General features: G+C 39.5%; 2 protein-coding genes across 2 annotated transcripts in view; one reads left to right on the top strand and one right to left on the bottom strand.

The window, feature by feature from the left end:
• Positions 1–12,154, bottom strand: part of LOC144004619 (serine protease 27) — an 18,494-nt gene extending 6,340 nt beyond the window's left edge. The window contains exons 1-5 of the mRNA XM_077501956.1: positions 12,008–12,154; positions 10,791–10,981; positions 9,813–9,929; positions 4,245–4,332; positions 2,307–2,377 (exon numbers count right to left, since the gene is read on the bottom strand). The gene's annotated coding sequence lies outside the window, so the exon portion shown is untranslated. The remainder of the gene's footprint in view (positions 1–2,306; positions 2,378–4,244; positions 4,333–9,812; positions 9,930–10,790; positions 10,982–12,007) is intronic.
• On the top strand, positions 4,080–22,068 carry mmp25b (matrix metallopeptidase 25b). The gene is made up of 17 exons (XM_077501965.1): positions 4,080–4,222; positions 4,736–4,964; positions 5,072–5,293; positions 9,143–9,225; positions 9,530–9,686; positions 9,837–9,910; positions 10,799–10,931; positions 14,890–14,972; positions 15,587–15,719; positions 16,228–16,366; positions 16,773–17,077; positions 18,454–18,636; positions 19,312–19,396; positions 19,720–19,802; positions 19,873–20,025; positions 20,109–20,402; positions 21,471–22,068. The coding sequence occupies exons 2-17, from the start codon at positions 4,859–4,861 to the stop codon at positions 21,731–21,733; spliced, it is 2,496 nt and encodes an 831-aa protein (XP_077358091.1). The 5' UTR covers positions 4,080–4,222; positions 4,736–4,858; the 3' UTR covers positions 21,734–22,068.

Here is a 22,068-nt window from a genome sequence, read left to right as displayed (position 1 = left end):
AAGGTTCCTTGGATCAAAAGTAGGTTAGGCAGTTAGCATGTCGTTAGCCTAGCGAACCATTTTTGAACGTGTTCAGAAAACGAGAAAAAAACAAAACAAATTCAATAAACTAGAATAGTCTAGTTGCCTGGATTCAACTGTAGCAGATTATCAAAACACAATTATTAGCAACTATATAAAAATATATATACATATAACTGTAATTTAAAAACGACTTGGACAATTATGCTAACGCTGAGGCTAATGATTTTCCTACGAAAAAAGAAGCAAACAGTGATATGAACACCACATTGAAAAGAGTCAGTCTGCTTTTTGAGTACATAAAACCAGAGCACTGTAAGGTACAAACTACACTAATCAATCCCATATGGCTAACTAGACTAAGTGCAATTTCTGGAGAAATTGCGTGGGAATGCTGGAAGCTGAATGCGTATAGCTGAATGCTAAGATTTGAATGCATGTGGAATGGCTTATGAAGTAAATTGAGAGATAAATTCCGAAATCATGACCTCCTGGTTATTGCACGATGCACTTTACCAACTGTGCCACCAAGCAGTGTAAGACACCTGGTAATGATGATGAGTTTAATGTATGGAAGTGGACGTGGAAAGTGATACTTAGAAAAAGTTCAATGTCTGTCCCATTGAAAATGAATGGGGAAAAGTTTATATTAAATGTTAAATTGTGCAAATACTGTAAGTAATGTGGAATCATACGATATATACCCTGGGAGGCGTGAATTTATGAAGCTAGTTGAAATTTCCATCCATCCATCCATTTTCTTGACCGCTTATTCCTCACAAGGGTCGCGGGGGCTGCTGGCGCCTATCTCAGCTGGCTCTGGGCAGTAGGCGGGGGACACCCTGGACTGGTTGCCAACCAATCGCAGGGCAAGTTGAAATTTGTAGTTGAAATTTGAACAGTGTAAATTGGAAGTATTATGTGGGAGTTGTTACATGGCAAAAAAGTGTGGAGAATAAAAATCACAATAACATGTGGGAATGCTGAAGCATTCCCACAATTATTCTACATGTATATTCCCAAATTGGAAAAGTCAAGTGGCAGGGGAACAAGTAAAAAATGTAAAAACACAGATAGCTACTGTATTTTTGTTTTCTGATAGCGTATGTACAATGTTGACCTAATTCACAGCAAAATCTACAGTGTTAATTCAACAACTACAGTGTTAAATGTATCACTTCAAATGTGTCGATACTGGTCCACATTAAATATCCATCCATCCATCCATCCATCCATCCATCCATCCATCCATTTTCTTAGCCACTTATTCCTAACAAGGGTCACATTAAATACAGTTAAAACAATAATTTAGAAAATGTATAATTTTTTTACACTGAGATGGGTGAAAACAACCCAAACGGTAGTTTAAATTTAACACCAGTCAACACTGGTCAGTGCTGATTTCACACTGCACTAGCGTGTAGTGTTAAAATATTACACCATGTAGTGTTGTATTTTTAACACTTACAACAAGTTGTTTTCATTAAAACTAGAAATGTTAATATTAGCTGAATGAATATGTTAAATTAACACTGGCGGTGTTGGAAATACACAACTGTAACTGTAGTCTTCATGTTATTAAAATAAAGTGCATTTGTCTATTTTACATTTTGCGTAAAGGAACCAAGTGCAATAGTGATGTAGAATATACAAATATGCCCACAATGTGGATTTCTTAAGATATTTTTGATTTGGAGAAGGTTCTATAATTTGTGAGTGATTTAACTAACTAAGTGAGAAAGAGGCGGAAGAGAGCAATGATTGGGGGTTGGGGGGGGCGAAAGAATAGGCGAGTATGAACGAGAGAGGGAGCGACAGAGAGAAAGGGAGCGCAAAGTCTTGTCAACCGGAAATAAAACAAGCTGGCACCCTCCCCATCCCCGAGCCCCCTGCACCCACCCCAAAGTCACATACTTCCTCTTCACTCCCTCCATCTCCATCCAGCCTCTGCCTCCATCTTCCAGCAAGGAGATATATTTAAACCGCGCTTCCACGCCGCTTCCTGCCGCATATACGGGCCGTCATACCTGCATCATTACTTGCGCCTCATGTCCGGCCTTCACGCAGCTCTGTGCGTGCGTGTGTACAATTGAAGTAATAATACAGGAAAATGCCTTTAAATTATCTTCTTTTTTTTAAATTTAAAAATAACCATAAACCCAAGTCCACTGTTAATCGTTGTAGAATGACAGTCCCTTAATTGCCTGGTTTATTATCACAATAGGCTGAATACTATGTACTAATTTTTTTTTTTTTTATGTTCTTAATGTAAACATCAACTTTACCTGCAATTCACTGCTGCATCTGCTTTCATCATTTGAATGAAGTCACACCAAACACTCCTCACAATGAAGGCCTAAAGCAGATAGCAGATAAATGCAATTAATTATTTTTATGAGTACTTTAAACAATGGTTTAGTTCTACTCAAAACAACACCACTCATTGGTGAATTTATTAAAATATTTCAGATGATAATGAAGATTTAATTACCTGTATATTTACTGTAGTGATATTATATTTTGGGCTTAGTATCATTTTACTGCAAATTATTATTGCTCCCTTCACATTATATAATTATCAGAGGTGTCAAAATTAATCAATTAATCGACAACTATTAATCAAGTAATCGTTCAGAGCCATTGTTTAACTTAAAATTGTCTAAATTCTTTGATTCCAAACTCTCAATAGCAATTATTCACTGTTTGTTGTTTGTTTTTTAATTCACAAAGCAAAGCCAAATATATAAAAATAATCAGTTAATAAAGAAGCAGAAAAAAGTAATTGGGAATTTTCTTGTAATACACTTTAATGCAAAATAAAATTGTATCCAATTATTCAATCAATCAATGGAATAATCGATAGGATCGACTCTAAAATGATTAGATAGTGACAGCCCTAAATTTTCAATAGATTTACAGAAAGTTCTTTTAATTTGCCATTCACACCGTAGAATGTACGATTATAAAATATATTCATAATTATAAATTAATTCCAAATAATGACTTATGATGAAATACGTGTTTTTCTTTTTTTTCAGCATTTTTGTCGTGGTTTTCTTTCTTTTCTTTCTTTTTTTTCAAATTTGGAGGATTTTTATTTTTTTTACGTTCTTTCAAATTTGTATTTGAATTCTTTGCATGTTTTTTCCCCCCAAATTGTTGTTTTTTTTCCGTTTTCTTTTCAAATTATTTTGTAATGTTTTTTTTTAAATTTGTGGGTTATCCCCACATATTACTTCGTCAATGTTTTTTTTTTTTTTTTTTTAATTTGTAGGATTTTTTAAAATTTTTTTAGGCTTTATCCCCTCAAAATGTACAAGATTTTTCTTCATGTTTTTTTTTTCTTTTCAGATGTGTCATACATTTTCTTTTTGCATTTTTGTAATTTAATTTGTAGGTTTGTACATGTATTTTTATTATACAAATTCAACTCACATTCCGCTGTATTATGAACCAGATCACATACAATATATGTGTAACGATTTTTTATATTAAGCATATAAATAAGCATTTTATGTTCAGTATTTACTGTAACTGCTGGGCTACTAAATGAACTACTTTTGTGAAATCATTCAAATTAAAGTTATATGAGCATAGAATACAATTTACAGTCTGTTCATGAAATAGTTCTTAATTGTTTGTGCTGTAATGAATCAATGGATATTATATTTTCAGTAAGTGACTCCATAGTGGCTCCAAAACACACACGGATGTTCAACAAATAACATTATCTCCTCTGTCAATATTGACACGAGTTCTTATGCTGAAAATGGGATTCCTTCATGTCTTTATCACGGTCTCCGTCTCTCCATTATGTGCGCCTCATGCTGGACTCTGTATGTGTGCGCCTCCCCTCCTCCTCTCCCTGGCATTAAGTTCAAACTTGACACTGATGTTGACTCACTTTGTCACCCCTCGGTGGCCCTCTACATCCCTTCCCCTCCTCTCCCTCTCCCTCTCTCGCCATCGCTCCGAGGACAAGAGCGCCCGCAGACGCATTTCTCTCCAGAGCACCCCCCCCCCCTCCACGCCACCCCCCCCCCCCCCCCCATCCCACACACACCACCTCTTTCTCTCTGTCTCTCCCTCCATCTCTCTCCTCCGCACTCGCCTCTATACGCGGTATTGTCAACAAAGCTGGAGAACAAGGGACGAGGGGGGAACAGGGGAATCGAGGGACCCCCGGCGTTGATGCACCTCTGTAAGTTGAAAACTTTACTTACTTTTTTTTTTTTTTTTAAGTATCGCTGACATTTGGAGATGGATGTGATGTCGGTTCTTGAAGGGGTCGACGTTGGGATGACCTGTGACCTGAGGACAATGACAGATTTTTTTTATTATTATTTTTTCATTTTTATACACATTGTAAATATACCACATTCCGGATTTAACTTTATTCACTCAGGCATAAATCGCTCGAGCACAAACTTCCAAATTCAGCATCTCCATGTATACTCGCATGTGTGGGTTATCAGCGAAGCTAAAAGCGAGTAGCATAATAAATGCCGCGGCTCTCAGAGTGGCTTCTAATGTACCTCGGCTCCCAAAGGTATACCAGCATTCCAATGTATAACACACGCACCACGACAGCCGGCATGTAACTAACTCCATTTCTGTCTGTCATCGTCGTGAGGATAATTCGCCACAATGCCGGCCATGTGTGAACTCATGCGATACGAAGAAGAACCCCTCCTTCTTTTCCTCCTTCCCTTAGGAGGAAGAGGTGGAGGATCGAAGGACGGCGGCGCGAGGAGCCCAAAGTGACAGTGAACGGGGGCGAGCACGCACACAGCAGGACTGCTGCCTTGGTCTTCGCGCCGGTTGGGACACTTGGAGTATGTACGAGAAGTTAACCATGCTCAACCTGCAGAGTGGTTCCAACTGGAGCGGGCCTAACAACTGGTACCATGATCCCACTGGCGTACAGACGCAACACAACGCAGGTGAGATTTTTTTGACGTCTTTAGCCGTCATTGGCAGGGAATGAGTTAAAAAAAAAACACACACACACATTCAAGCTCGCTTGTGACTTTTCATGACATCACCTCAGTGTCCGAGGGCTGCTTGCTGGACACGGAGGGCGGCATGGGAGGAGATGCGGTGGTCAGAGGCGGAGGAGGAGGAGGAGGAGGAGGAGGCGCGGGCCGAGGGGGAGGCGTGCCGGTGGATCGGGACGAGGGCGAGGAGTCTCAGCTGAGGCTGCAGCTCAAGAGGAAGCTGCAGAGGAACCGCACCAGCTTCACGCAGGAGCAGATCGAGGCGCTGGAGAAAGGTCAGGGCACGCCGGCACGCAAGCAAAGCAAAGGCTGGTGGTCACGTGACATCCCAGTGCTGAAGGGCCAGTGGCTTGGTTTAGGGGCAATGGCGGGGGCGGGACAATTATGGACACTTCATTAGGTACAGTAATAAGCTTCGATGCGAGGACTGTATCAAAAATGGATTACCTCAGAAGGGAGTTTACATGAAGGTTTTGTGATGACATAATAAAAATGGTGAAGGGTGACAACTAACGAGTATTTCAGTATTACTTTTTCAATTAATTGGATTTGGGGGAAAGACACTAAATTTCCATCTCTTTTTTTAAGAAACGACATTTTTTTTCCAAATTGACAGCGCACAAAGAAAAATTAATTATGATGCACTGCAGTTACTACTTTGGTCTATAACATGAGGAAAATAAGCAAAAATGTTAATTACTGTTTTCCAAAGTAAACATAAAAAAACCAAAGATAATCACAAAAGAAATGGTTGAATATTTACTGTTGAGAAAACATTTGGGTAATTTTAAATTTAAAAGATATCTAAATGATTCATGAATCATCAAAAGTAATTATCAATTAATTTGATAATGACTTTGTTGATTAATCCATGAATCACTAGGGATGTAACGATATCCAAACATCACGATACGATATTATCACGATATGAAGGTCACGATACGATAATTGTCACGATATTGTGGGGGGTTGGCGATATTTAAAAAAGATCACAATATTGTAAAAAAAAAAAAAAAACAGCTCATACTAAAAAAAGCACAATATTCTGCTTTTGTACATAACAGCAATGCATATAAACCACCTATAATCTCTAATAACAATATTGAGGCACTTACTTGCTAAAGCAAGCACACATTGATCGCTTCAAAAGCAAATTAGGTTCCCCTTCATCTGACAATTAGCATAGATTTTAAACATAGAAGGCCAAAACATCACTAATGAAAATTAAATTGCACTAATAAACTAGCCACTAGAGGGTGCTACAACTGCACAAATGGAAATCAACCTGACTTTTTTTTAACAGATGTGTACCTTTTAAATATTGTGAACATGACGACGACGATATTTTGGTAATATTACAATATCACGATATTGCCCTTATCATTACATCCCTATTAATCACTGCAACTCCAATGTTATTATTTCTTTAAAAGATGTCAAATTAGTTAGCTACAGATAATTTCTCTGTTTCTGTAGGCACCCAATAAGCCACACCAAATTAGGAAAGTAGGAATATGAACACAATATAAGGTGCACAATGCCGAACTAACAAAATTATGTGGTTAAGAAAAAGGATTATGATAATAACATGTCATTTGTGATAGTGTACAACTTTATTGCATTACATTATAGCTCACAAAGGCAAACAAAGTATTAAAAATATTAAAGATAGCTCTTTTAGTACAAGGCAGTGCACTTCAAACTATATTTAATTAAAACAATATCTGACAGACAAAAGTGAGCTTTAGGTGTCAAAATTAATCAAGTAATCAACAGCTAATCAATTACCAATTTGACAACTATTTTAATAATCGAGTAATCATCTAGAGCCACGGTTTAACTTACAATTGTCCAAATTCTCTGATTTCAGCCTCTCAACAATAATTGATTTTTGATTTCTGCAGTCCTTCATGAAAAAAAATAAGAAATTTGCAAACATCTGGATTTACTTTGAAAAGCAATCAGATACAATATAAATTGATTAATAAATGGTTTTGTAATCCACTTTAATGGGAAATAAAATGTCCGAGTATTTCATGGCATTAGAATTACAGGTGTACCTAATAAAGTGTCCAGTGAGCGTGTTTTCCCTCATTTTGCAACAGTGAGCCCTGATTGCTATACACAGATGATGAAATCAAATTAAGACCACAACTATATCCGCAAAAAAGGGCCTCTGGCTGCATAAACAGCGGAGTTTTGATAATGCATCATTATTGTGCATGCATTATGCAGTAAGATAAGTCTGCTATGCACACACGCACGCACGCACGCATACACACATACAGGCATCAGAACGCCACCCTTGACTGGATATGGCTGCAGCGGGCCCCCTTGAGCGAAATAAGGACGCAATGTCCACTGCTCAGCCGAGTGGAAGTGTATCAGTGTGGTCACTCCGTGCAAATGACATTAATGAGGTACACTGACCTCGGTGCACGGCCAAGGCACAATAACAATCACGTGTTGACACACACGCCAATTATAACCGAGCCAATTAGAGCAATTTGCCAGACAGGTTTAATTCGTCAGGTCTGTGTTGCTATATTGTGCAATATGGTTGCTTTAAGGACGTGTTAAATGTTCAATCGATCAATGGGCGACAGTCAAGTATTGAGCTAATTTTTAGTTTGGTGTTGACGCATCATGATTACATTAAAAGTATCGTATTCAACTATGATAGTAATATTGTGGAAACTCGGTGTACGATTCTGTTTGTGAACTAAATTTGTGAAGTAAATTTGCAGCTGTTTTTGTTTCATAAGCAGTCTTGGGCAGTGCAGAAGCGTGGAACTGTCAATGAGGACTAGTAAATAGTTTTGACTGGCAAATACGTTCCAAGATATTATCAAATACATTTAAACATATTTAAATGTACCTTTGAACGTATTTGTATGATAAATGCTAACAACAGCATTTTTCCCATCAAGTCACGGGTTATTATTTCCACGTGTATACCATGTGGCATTATGGGAAAAAAATGATGAATGAAAATCATGCATCATGCAATGTACATAATAATAAATCAGAAAATTATGAGTAAAAAATGTTTAGTTAACTAATTTTTAAATGTATCGGTATAATAAAGGTTAAATGCTAAAAACAAACAAACAAACAAACAAACAAACAAACAAGCATTGGAGCTGCTCGCTAGTGATGGCTAGCTAGCGCGAGTGTTAACCAAGAATGTTGAAAGTCTGTTGTTAGCAAAGATTCCTGGTCTAATGTTTCATCTTGCCTTCGTACTCATATTTCGACATGCTGTCTTTTACTCACATGACTACACAGCTTTGTTTACATTAACCATAGATATAGCTAACCAAAATGGTGGTCACGTCCCACAATGTAGCACAGTTAGCACAGCATACTAGCGCTAAAATGTTGCTAAGCTAACTAGGTAACACATTTTTTTTCTTGAGAATTAGGTACACTAATAAGATCAAATCTAATATTCTTGGCAACATCTGCTGGTCAGAATATTAGGAATATTTTTCAGCATGCCGCAGTGCGTATATGCGCATCTATTAATTAGAGTGTGTTGCTGTACCTAATGATGTGGCCGTGATGGCAGCAAACCTGAAACTTGCCACTTATGGAACTTGTCACTTTGAATTTGTCAACAATGTCAGCACTTTGCCAATTCGGAATCAAGTCACCACGGTCTCCTATACAGTAGCAAACACGTTTGATACGACAGGAGGTGTTTATTATCAACAATTATACATCTTTGCTGGTTTCTGCATGGGACCCTGACTTTGGTGAATAAAAGTTGATGACAAAACTCAAACCTGTGGGGATTGCCAAGTCGGCCTACTTTGAAATAAAAATGCTTAGGCAGCTTCTCAACATGAATCCTTTCGTTTGAACTTTCGGCGAGTTCCATCACCATCAATAATTCACATAAAGTGCAACAGATAAATATTTCAAAAATGGTTGTAAGGATACATCTCTCAGTCTCCTTGATTTGTGTTTCCCACGGAAAGTTGAATTAGTCAACACGGATATGACGCGGGGAATTGGAAAAGATGCAGTGCGGATGAATGCTGAGTGATTAGAATTTCATAACAAATTTATTTCCTTTTAGAAGCATCAAACACCCTATGACATGTTTATTTCTTCCACAGAATTTGAAAGGACGCATTACCCAGACGTCTTTGCGAGGGAGAGACTGGCCAATAAGATTGATTTACCTGAGGCCAGGATACAGGTGAGCAGATCGGAACCTTGACTTTTTCTTGTTTTGGTTCTCATTTTTGAGAGCAACAGATTTTTTTTTTTTCCATCCTTCCGCATTTTCCCCGGAAGAATTTTCGGGGCGCTAAGCAGCGAACCGCCAGGCTTCCTGTTCTGTCCCCCTCTGTATGTCACTTTTATTTTTAAGACAATAAATCTGATTATTTGTAAGAAATGAAAAAAAAAAGAGCAGTCTATCATCACTTTATGATAATCATCATCATCATCATCATCATAGTTGTGATCTTGTGACGAGACGAACCCTCTGCCCGATCAAGGTGTGGTTCTCCAACCGAAGAGCCAAGTGGAGGCGTGAGGAGAAGTTGCGCAACCAAAGGAGGTCGGGAGGGGTCACTTCCTGTTCGCAGAGTCAAGCCCCGCTGACCACTTCCTTCAACACGTCCGTCTACCATCAACAGCACGGCAGCAGTTCGGGTAAGCTTTATTCACTTTGCATGTAAAGAGTAACTTGAATGGCACCCTGGTGAACCCACCTTTGACCCTCTGACCCATCTGTCCATATTTACAAAGAGCAGTGCGTGTGCGTGTTTGTGTGCTCACTCTTTGGCTTCTCTTCTCCTGTAGGCTCCATGTTGAGTCAAGCTGAGTCGTCGCTACCCAGCTACAGCTCACTGTCAGTCTTCTCATCTGGAGTCCAGGTGAGTCCTGCATCAGCACCTGTGCAAAACACGACATCATCAAACAGCACACCTGACTGAGTCAGAGAGAGAGAGAGAGAGAGAGAAATTGACCCAAAACAAAACCCTAAGTTGGATCCAATTGACCCAACAACAAAACAACCCACAGTTGGGTCAAATTAACCCAAGTAGCGGGTCGGTTACATTTTTGTTCAAAATGGGGTTATTTTTGTGACCCAGCAGTTTTAAGAGTGTACAAGTGTACAAATCCAATACACAAGCTTTTTATGGTAAAAAGCAAAACAAAACACTTTCACACACACCAATATGTAGCACAATATGACAAATATTAAATCAGCCATATTTTAGTTATTGTTTTTAAATGAAGCTCTTGCGTTAGTTCTCATTGAAATAGCAATTGTGAAGTGACTCGTATTGTACAGTATTGATGCCATTTAACGCTACTCGAGCGCCCTCTTGCAGGCGAAACTCTGTCACTACATCTATCATGCCCCAACTAAACAGTCTCCAAACTTTTTTTGAGACACCTTTCGCATTAGAAAAATCGAATTGCACACCACCAGACCAAAATGTCACAAAAAGTACTGAGATGATGATGAGCCTATCTTTGCTCACAAATAAGCAACAGCTGGATGCATAGGTTAAATTGTACGTTCTGCCATCTGGTTAAAATTAAATTGTTGTTCCTGTCACTATGAACATATATACATACATAATATACAGAACATACATACATATACATAATAATAATTCTCGTATCAATCAAGTTAAATTGGATAATATCCCACTGCCAGGGAACTATTAAAAAACAAACAAGATTTATTTTGTTTCTCAGGATAAAGCGACTTAATTGTATCTTCCCTCTGCTTGTGCTGTTTACCTTCTCAGTCCATCCCTCCGCAGTCGGCTTCCTCGTACTCTTGCATGTTGCCTCCATCTCCTTCTGCCCCGCGCAGCTTTGACTCAACAGCATACTCCTCCCCTCACCTGCAGACCGCTCCTTCTGCCAACTCCAACACCGGTGAGTGCTTCTGATTGATTGGTAGAGCCAACCCATGCCTCTACTGGGCCCTAAGAAAAGAAAAAAAATCATTTTTGGGACACGGTATTTCTGTTATAAAATATTGGTTATTGACCATCCCTACATACATCTACTATAAATCCAACTGTGTAGCACTAGCATTTTTTATTACGTGCTGGCTCCCTCTAGTGGTAAATAAAAGAATAACTGCCTATATATACAAACAGATTGTTTGAATTTAAATAATCTTTAAAATGATTAACTGTTTGTTTCCCTAAATTTAAGTGTAATATTAATGTTGAAACTATGCATAATTTTACTTGCTATTTTATTTTAAAGTTTGTCAGTATCATGATACCTGGAAGGATAAGCATATAGTTTTTAATGGTACTTGGTGTATGTTGGCATACAAAATAAAAATAATAATAAAAATAAAGCAGATCAAACTTTTATGTTTATGCATTCACTTTAAAAGCCAGCAGCAATGTGCATATCTTATTTGTTGTGATATGTCTCAAATAAATACATAAAGCAAATAATTAAATCATTATTTAACAAAACAGAGATTCATAAAAGGTGACAAAATATTTTTATGAAACTAATATAAAGTTGAAAAATTGGTTCTTAAACTACTTAAATCTGTAGTTTAATTTAAAAAAGAAAGAAAGAAAGAAAGAAAGAAAGAAAGAAAGAAAGAAAGAAAGAAAGAAAGAAAGAAAGAAAGAAAATTAACTGCCTAAATCCAGAAATTTGTAGTTTAAGCACTTCAAACATGATTAGCCATATTGTTTATGTGCAATTATTGATCATATTTTTTGTACTTGCTGCTCTATGTGCCCTTGAGTGTCCAAGCAAATAACTTTTTATTTTTTATTCATTTGTCGTTTTTTTTCTTAATTTAATTGAACTGAAAACAGCTACCAACTAGCAAGACTGGGCTAGCGTTAGCACAGTAGACTGCCGATGTTGGTTGAATTATTGGTAATAAAGTGTTACTATAACACTACAGTTATTGTTTTCAACTTTTATTCTTTGGAATATACAATCAATTAATATTTAAAACATGATAAACCTACCTGTCAGGCAGAAATTATGCTAATTCCACATTGCTTTTGAATGCTCTCAAGCTAGTTTAGGTCCATTTTCTCTGCTTCTGTTTGCTAGTCTAAACAGTTGCTAGCAAATGAGGAATGGGCCGTTTCTTTATTTTAGGTATGTATGGTATGCTCTGTTGACTGCGAAGCGCTTGGGGGCCCCCTAGTGGCCATGGGGCTTAAACATGTATTTAGTTGCCTTTTGACAGACTCACGCGCATTGACGTCATGAACGCTAACCACATCTTCTTTCTGTTCCCTTTCGCCACCAGGCCTCATATCGCCCGGCGTCTCGGTGCCGGTGCAGGTTCCAGGAACCGAGCCGCAGGGCATGAGCCAGAACCTGGGCCAGTACTGGGCCAGATTACAGTGAACGACAACCATCATAAAAGAAGAAGACCACAAAAGAAGACAGAAGAGAAAGAAGGAATAACACAGGACTGAGCTTTCCAAAATAAGCCAAAGATCCTGATATGCATCAAATGTTTACAAACATATCCAAGAGCAGCTTTGGTTACACTTGCCGATACTCTAACTGCTGTTTGCTTAGTATTTACTTGCCTGGCAGCGTAATATTAGATAGTTTAGGATTAGATTTCATTCAAGGTGTGGACACTTGACCGAAGGATGCAAGTTAATGCCAGCAAATGTCTGTTAGTGTATTGTGAAGTAGAATCACAGTTCCTTTTTCCATGAGCAGCTCAGAGGTAGCAACTACATGCCAATTTGGCTTCAGGTTAATTAAAATATGTAAAAAAAAATAAAAAATAAAATCCATCCCAACATTTTGCTCAGAGTGCGGATGATGTGTGGACTTATGTCAGATGATACTGGAGGGAAGAATGTAGCATTTTGTTGAGTAAAATCTGCTAATTTCTCCATCCAGAATATGGCTAAACATGCAGATGCAATACAGTATGTTGCAGGGATTTCTATACCAAAAAAAATCGGATAAATGAAAAAAAAAAAAAGTTTTATATCACTCGTGAAAGCTTCTATGAGCTGTTGACAATCAAAGACTGCCTGCGTGCACTTCAGGCTGACAATCAAAGCAGGGCAGAGAGGAAATACTGTGAAACGATTCCGCAACACTGCGATGGCAACATTAGAAACCGTGCATGACCAAACGTAAACCATGAGACAATCAGCCACGTCGGGAAATGTTTGTGTGGAAAATGCGCTGCTCACTCTGCTGGCTTTTGTGGATGCGACCCAGTTTCAGCTCTGGCAATCTTATTTATTTGTCTTTTCACTTCACAGGTCCTCGGTGTAGTTTCTGTTGCTGTGTGTTGTTGTGTTAGTACTGTTTAGCTGCCAAGAGTCAACCCTTTTGTGAAGGCCTTGGATCCCTTTAATGAGAATAAAACTGTTTGTCATCCATGTGAGTCCAACGCTCTTTATTTGTGACCAGATGCGATGATGATGAAAAGTGGGATTTGGGGCTCGTCAGACCACGCTCCCCATTGAAATCAATGGAAATGCAATTTATCCATTACAACAAAGAATCGTTGATAACCTCTCATGTAATATTTATTAGTGAAGCGCTTTATGACCCCTTGTAATGTCTCTTTTAGTAGCCTCTTGCTTATTTATTAGCCTCTCGTCAAGATGCTCGCTCGATTCCCATCTTTTTTACTTTTTTCAATTTAAACCAAGTGTCATTTTATACAGCAATTTGTCACGTACTGTAGTAACCTCTCAACAACCGCTCAACTTAGTCGCCTTAATACAGACATGACGGAAACCGGTGCACCATTAGCGGGACAGTATTGTGTGCTAATGGCATGCTTGACTCACACGGGCCCCCGAGGATGAGGAGGAATTCAAGATGAGGAGGAAGCCGGGACGGGGGTGGGGTGTGGAGAAAGATAACACCGCGTTGGGCCACGCTAACGTACAGTAATGGGATTCTGAGATGTGAATGTGAGAGGTCTGAGCCATTTCACTTAATGCGGCGTCATCAATTTAGCTTAGCCAACGTATGGACATAAATAGCAGGACGTGTGTCCAGTACACTAACAGGAATTGAAAATAAAAGAAAAAAAAATATCACAACATTGCGAGAATGAAATTTTTGATAAGAAGCATTTAATAATCACATTTGAATTTGTCAGAACTTCAAGATGAAAAAAAAGTTACAATAACGACAAAAACATGCAGTAAGTATAGCATAATTTTAGGTCAAAATATCCACAAAAATCTAAACAAAATAATCTACATAACTTTCATGCCCAAACTTGGACTCTTAATATTGCAATTTGGGTACACAAATATTCAATTCTTACGAGAAAATAATTTTTTGACATAATTTAATAGTTTAAATCCATTGTAGTGAGCTCTTCTTTTCTGCCGTTTCAAGGGACCCTGACGACAACTGCGAACACCATGAGACCGCCAACAGGCCAATGGTGGAACTGCAGGTGGCCAAAATAAAGAAAAGTATATTTCAATGAAAAATCAGCATTTCATCTTATTCATTATTAATTTTTAGCTTTATTCTTTTTATGTTGAGCACTATCAGAGAAGTGCAGTATTAACAATGTGTTTATTATTGTGATTAAAGTTTACAGTTGTTTTAATCTGTGCTATACCATACTGAGAACTGTTTCTATTCTGAATGATGCACAGTTGGGTGGGGTGGATTGTGGTGAGGTGGGTTGTCCCAACCCAGATGAACTTGAGTCAGAGAGAGAGAGAGAGAGAGATGCTTTATTGATCAGCCCATCCTAGTCTCAGGAGAGCACATTGAAGCTTCAGAGGAGACCCCACGGTGAGCTTTGTTGTTTGCTTCTTGTTGGCTTTTTAGGAACAATCATGAGATGTTCCAAAAAAAAAAGAATGTCAAAATTTGTTTTGTATTGCAGCGGCTGTGATGGAACTGATTTGGATGGTTTTGACTTTGGCTGCCTGTACATCAGCTGTGCCAGAGCAGTACAGCAGAGCAGTGGTGAGTATTGATCAAATATGTGAATGGGACTATGAGATGCAGAGTGTCATAAATTCTATTTATTTACACAATTATAAGGATGCTCAATTACGATTGGAATTAATTTGCAAAATCTATCCGATACTTTTAAATAATGTAACCAGAGTGGCAACAAAAATGTGTCAATCAAATTGTGCTTTTATAGAGTATATGAAAATATATGAAGAAAAGGGTCATTTGTAACAATGCAATTGTGGTTGTGTGTCTTCCTTTCAAATGTACGCTGGTGGTGGCACCGCATGGGGAAGGGCATGTTTCGAAATCACTTTTAAGAGATGCACATCTTTCCTGTTTTGACAGAAATTCATGAACACATCACACACCGTTACTCTCGATTCGGTTATGGTGACAGCCAACGGCACAATATTGAGCAGCTCATGCAATATTAACCCCGTATGACAACATCATTAAATCACGTGAAAGAATCACATATAAGAAAGGAAGTGAAATAATACACACGTTTAGGAATCACATATTGTTGTTTTTCCATACATTCTGCTGTGGTAATCATGTTTGGGGGAAACCACAATTGATAGCAGTTCCTCTTTTCTTCTTCTTTGTTTTGCTTACGTCAGGACTGGTTGAGCAGGTATGGCTACCTCCCTCCGCCTGACCCCCGGACGAGCAAGCTGCAGACCAAGGAGGGCATCGAGAAAGCCATACGGGTGATGCAGAGATTCGGTGGTGTGCGGGAAACCGGCGTGCTTGGTAAAAAGGCTGCCCGCAATGAGGCCTCTGACTTCCTGTTAGCTTCTGTTTTATTTCAGCGCAACACTGAGTAATGTGGTATGGGACAAAACAATCCCACTTCCCCCTTGGTGCAAATATTGACGTCACAGGTTTATGGATTCTAGTGACTTAATGTTCCCTTGAAGTGAAAATGAATACGTCAGTCAGTCTATAAATATGAATCATTAAAAAAAAAAAAAAAAAGCAAGTATATGAAATGGCGCTACGCTAGCTGCAAGCACCTGTCCAAACACTAACTGTCAGATCTGCCATTCTTCATTTCTTGCAGCGGACAACGAGGCACTCTATAGCGGCCACGCCAGCTGACTAGCCGTAGCTAGCTAGCATATTAGCTAACATTGCTAATAACCGCTAATGAGAACAAAAGCTCGTAGCATCATGCTATAACGTTTTAGCCCCCCAAATAAAAAAAATGTACAGTTCCAAACATCTGTATTCATTCTTACCAAATCTACCCATCCTGTAGATGCCGAAACTCTGAAGCTCATGTCGACGCCGCGATGCTCGCTTCCCGATATTGTCGGGAGCGAGGATATGTTGAAGAAGAGGAGGAGAAGATATGCACTGTCAGGACTTAAGTGGCACAAGAGCGATCTCACATGGAGGTGTGTTTGACATGGAAGGCTGTTTTCCACTGTGGGCTTTATGGTTAATACAGAGGAGAAATTGGAAAATCAATATGTACGAGTTGGTGTGTCTCATTTGGAGTCATTCTCTTAGTCATTTTCTTCCCTTGTCAGTGGGCTCTCTGCACTTATGTTATGTATATATGGCTAGTATTAGTATTGCTACCCTATGTACATCATAGTGATCAGAATGATGGGGTAGGAGAAAATAAGTTTTCACTGTTGACATGTTTGAACTAGAGATTTCAGTCTTTAGAGCCTAATCTAGCTACTTTGACCAAGCTACTAACAAGCTTTGTAGACCACAGTGCCACCTGCTGGATCTGGTAGGGCACTGTCCAACTTGCCCCTAATGCTAACGCATAATCAAACATCCCATTTGCAGCGTCCACAGCTACCCGTCGCCCTCCCACTCCCCCAGCCTGCCCTCCAACTTGGTGGACACCATCTTCACGCACGCCTTCAAAGCCTGGAGTGACGCGGCACCTTTGACTTTCCGCCAGCTGCCAGGCGGAGGCGGGAGCGCGTCGAGCGGCGGCGACATCAGGTTGTCCTTCAACCGCTTGCTGCACGACGACGGGTACCCCTTTGACGGGCAGGGGGGCACCCTAGCCCATGCCTTCTTCCCCGGCAGGGACGAGGTGTCGGGAGACACACATTTTGATGACCATGAGCAGTGGGGCTATGGAGGTACGGCGGTGTCAAAATTAGTGCGTTAATTTTGAGTTCATTTAAAGTTCCTAATTTTTTTTTAATGCGCGATTAAAATCGCATTAAAATTACTTGGAAAATCTGTACTGGGGGAATTCCAGTCACAGTGCAGTAGACACGTCCAAAATTTAGCACGAATAAATTTAATAGTAATGCATATATTTGTGGAGATGGAGTCAAGTGGTAGTTTGCAATATTAAAAACTTGCATAATTTCACAAGTTACTTAATGTTAAAGATTAGATAGCTCTTAATATGCTAAAGAACAAAAACAAGGAGGTAAATGAGGTACTGGTCAGAAACAACAAACAAACTCAGGGAAGGCAAACAAGGCTAACTTGGGAGGAACTATCGGGCAAAAATCCGGCAGCATGTCGGGAGGAAATAATAACAACGAATCGACACAGACAGAGGGGAGACAAAAGACTAAATACACACGCTAATTGACACAGTGAGACACAGCTGGGCAAGAAACAAGCGGCAGAGGGTTCTGATTGGTTGACACACGAGGAAGTCAGGTAAACACAGGTGGCAGAACAATGCTTGACGAGACTCACAAGGAAAGCAGAACATAACAGAACATAACAGAAACTTAAAGGAACATGATGACAATCTCAAAACCCACTCAAAACTAGAACCCCGACAAAAGAAAAAAATAAAACAAAAAACAACCAAACCAAACCCAAACCATGACATCTAGTAGCAGAAAAATGACCTCAACACAAACCAATATTGCACTCGTTTTTTGTTTTTTTTACAGTGCAGTACATCTTTTTAATTTTAACTAAATTTAGTGAATTATTATGAAATTACTGTATCAATAACTAAAAGATGCAGCCATATTTCTAATAGTTTAACATTTTATCTACTTTTATGTTAACAAGCATCCAAAAGCTTAAAATAAATATTTTATTATACATTTTATTGTACATTTAGAAAAGATAAAAATTTGCAATTAACTCTTTGACTGCCAAACGCTATCAAAAAAACCAAAACAAAAAAACAGTGCCAGCTGTTTTCAAGCATTTTCACTCGTCTTTCAAGGCAAACAGTAGTAAAACGTCAATTAACGTTCATGGCGGCATTCATTAGGATTTTAGCATACGTCATTAACCGTTTTTGGCGGTCAAAGAGTTAATCGTGAGTTCAAACTTTTGAAGTCATGTGATTACTGGTAATTACAATTAAAGATTTTAATTGCCTGACACACCTAATAGATAGATAGATAGATAGATAGATAGATAGATAGATAGATAGATAGATAGATAGATAGATAGATAGATAGATAGATAGATAGATAGATAGATAGATAGATAGATAGATTATTGTGTGTAATAAATATAATTCCGCCTGCAGGGGACAGTGGCAGCACCATCGACTTGTTCACAGTGGCAGTGCACGAGTTTGGCCACGCACTGGGCCTGTCGCATTCTTCCTCGGACCCGTCCATTATGAGGCCATATTACCAGGAACCCGTGGGAGACATCCGCCACTACCAGCTGCCCCTGGATGACAGACTGGCCATTCAGCAGCTTTATGGTAGGATAACAAAAAAAAATCTCTCTCTTCACTATGCCTTTATTAGAGGTCTCCAGTTAATTCCGATGAATCATCCGATGATGAGGTGGCCCAGTCTAGACGTGCACGGGCTGCCGCAGGTGTTGCAGGTGTCAGGCAGCCTCTGGCAGTTTGCGTTTCATCGCCATTCGTTACACTTTCAGCATTTTTCTTCATTGCTGTTGGTCTTGTTTGTCATTTTGAACAGCTGGTGTTCTATATGTTCTCGACACAATGAATAAGTTCCTCTTTGTGTAGCTATTAAGTTCCGGTGGCCCCTTTTGTGAATTGTGTCACAAAGTATAGAATATTGCTGAATCACTATTTTATGACCACAAATGTCATCTTGATCATGTGTTATTGCCACCTCTCATCATGATGACTCACTTGGCCTCCTTGTGATTATTTTCCACAACTAGAAAAGTCCTCATAAAACAGCTGCAAATATTTGCTCATGTTGTATATTCTTTTTATGACTTTACTGGTCTATAAAACAAATAGGTAATCTTGTTAGTATATGACTGAAAGGGTTTGTTTGTTCAAGTGAAACTTTGCCCAACTACAAACCGCAGACAATTATAGTATGCTTTACTTTTGAAATGACAAGGTGTGCGTATCCTGTGTGACAACACGTTTGCCCGCATTGCTCTTTTACAGGCAGCAGGGTCGGCGAACGACCAGGGGGGGTTGACCCCAACCTCCCTCGTTTGCCCAGCCCTCCTCCGACCAAACGGACAAAACCGTGAGTTGAACCACCTTGAACACAATTACAACTGTTTGCATTTGTGAAAACATACTGATACTCTTAGTAGAAATTAGCATTTAGGTCTGTCTGTCTGTCTGTCTATCTATCTATCTATCTATCTATCTATCTATCTATCTATCTATCTATCTATCTAGCTAGCTAGCTAGCTAGCTAGCTAGCTAGCTATCTATCTAAATTATTTTATTGATGAAGAAAAACCTGAAGCAGCTTTGACTGTGTATCTGGCGCCCTCTTATGGATGTCTTTCAAATAACGTCCAATGCAACATGATCAACTTATTTTACCCTCTGCTGTCTCAGGTCTGACCCTTCCGTCAACAACCGTTGTATGGGGGGATTCGACGCAGTTGCCAACATCAGAGGGGAGGTCTTCTTCTTCAAAGGTGAAGATAAACTCTCAAATTCCAAAAATGTGTGACCCTAATACGCATATTGTGGTCTTCTGGGAAAAAGGTGCTAATTTCTGGAGGACCACGCGAGACGGGTTGCTGGTGTCGCTTAATCCGGCTGAGATCAAAAACTTCTGGATCGGACTTCCTCCGGGGACGAATAAGATTGACGCCGTGTACGAGAGGAGGAGTGACAACAGCATCATCTTTTTTATTGGTGAGGAATCTGACCAGAAAACAAGATGGAGACTTAAATAAAAGTATGGACATTTGTAAGTATTTGTATCCCTACTCAAACAGGATCACAGTACTGGGTCTTTAAGGACACAGTGGCAATGACCGGCTATCCTCGCCCGCTCTCCGAATGGGGTATGAAACGGAAGAACGGTGTGCTTGTGGACAGAGTGGACGCCGCCTTCATCTGGGCCCACAACGGCAAGACCTACCTGTTCAGCCAAGGAGAGTTCTGGAGGTTCGACGAGAGTCAGAAAAGTCAGCAGAGGACCACGCAGCCCGAGCCGGGATATCCGCGTGACAACAGCCTCTGGACCGGAGTCCCCTCCCACATGGATGACATCATCAGCTGGGGCGAAGGTAACATCACTGACAGCCTAGCTAAACCGGTGGTTCCCATCTGTGTTAGCGTGGCGGAATTCTTTGCTGGGTATACCGTGTGACATTCAGATGCCGCGATGGCCAAGACGTGACCAGTATCGAGATGGAATCTTTCCATCTGACTGTGGAGATCAGAAACAATAACCTTTATTATGCATCAGGACGATCTGTCCTGCGCCGTCACATTCCAGTCGACTGATCACAACATAGCTAACATAATATTTATGGAATGTAGAAGAACACTTTGAAGTTCAACAAAGCAATCTAATAAGGATTAAGATGAGTACACAACATATATTAATATTAATATTATGTTAGTTATTAATATAATAACTCAGTAATTTGTCTTCTTCTTGTTTTATAACATTCAATAATATATTCTAGGTGCAAAATCCAGCAGATTTTATCTATCTCAGGGGGCGGCCATTTTGTCACGGCACAGGTGAGCCCTGATTGGTTGTTGCTACTGTGATGTCATTTTCAGTCAACATGCAAGTGACAAAATGGCCGCCCCCTGAGATGGATAAAAGCAGCTTGATTTTGCTGCTTATCCCACAAACACAATACTAATCGGATTGCTGTGTTTAGACTAGTGTGTCATGGTCTGTGTTTTGGTTTTTATAGTTCAGTTTTTCTTGTGTCTCCTTTTTTGTCAATGTCTTGTTTTAGCATGTCCTCCTGTGCTCGTTATCCTGTTCCCTTGTGTTACCCAATCAGCTCCCCAAGCCATTTGTGTCTTGTCCAGGTGTCTCTCGTTGTCTCGTTATATGTGTATTTAGTTCCCTGCTTTCGTTCAGTCCTTGTCGAGTCTTTGCCTTTGTCACCCATTTTAGTTTGAAGCTAGTAAGTTTATTCCCTGGTTTGGTTTTGTTCTTGTGCTGTGCTTTGTTTGTTTTGAGTTTAAATTAAAGTAAGCTTAATAGCACACCCGCCATGTCTCGCCTTGCTTCCCTCCGTTGGGTCCTCAGTCCCCTCACATACCCTGACAGAGTGGGTCACATACATGATTGTAAACAAGCCAATCACAGAGCTCTCTTTTCTCCTTAGGTGATGCCTATTTCTTTAAGGACAACCACTACTGGGTGCTCAAGAGCGGAGGCATGAACCAAGACGTCGTAGACCCGAAATCCATCGCCGTGGACTGGCTCCGTTGTCCCGTTCCGAATCCGACCTCCGTCCCGGCCAATCCCGATGACCCGCGTCGATGCAAATGCGACCTAACAGGATCGTCTTCGTGTCTAACAAGCAACTTCCTCCTGCTGTCCGTTTTACTGGCCATTGGGGAATTTGTTATTAAAATCGGAAGTTGAGTTTTGGAGCGGGTGCCTGAATCACCACAGTGTTAAACTATTTTAGATTTAAAAAAAAAAAATTGTCATAATGATCTATAGCAGAAGTATACAGCACATAAAATCATTTTTCTCAACTGTACATAACATATTATTTTGAATATCTTGCCCTAACTTGTATCATCACATTTTGTATTACAGTATTGTTAAAGAGATCTACAACCGCGTCAATCAAAACGGAGCAATATTATCTTTGTGATGGCAGGAATTGTTCAGCTCTTGTTCTTGGATGTCATTCAGTTATGTAAACCAGAGTGTGAATGTTATCATTAAAGAAGAATGGAACAGGTTTTAAA

Source organism: Festucalex cinctus, chromosome 17, assembly GCF_051991245.1.
Source record: "Festucalex cinctus isolate MCC-2025b chromosome 17, RoL_Fcin_1.0, whole genome shotgun sequence".
Lineage (NCBI taxonomy): Eukaryota > Metazoa > Chordata > Actinopteri > Syngnathiformes > Syngnathidae > Festucalex > Festucalex cinctus.
Note: the sequence above shows the minus strand (reverse complement) of the source record. Positions and strands in the feature narration are given on the sequence as shown.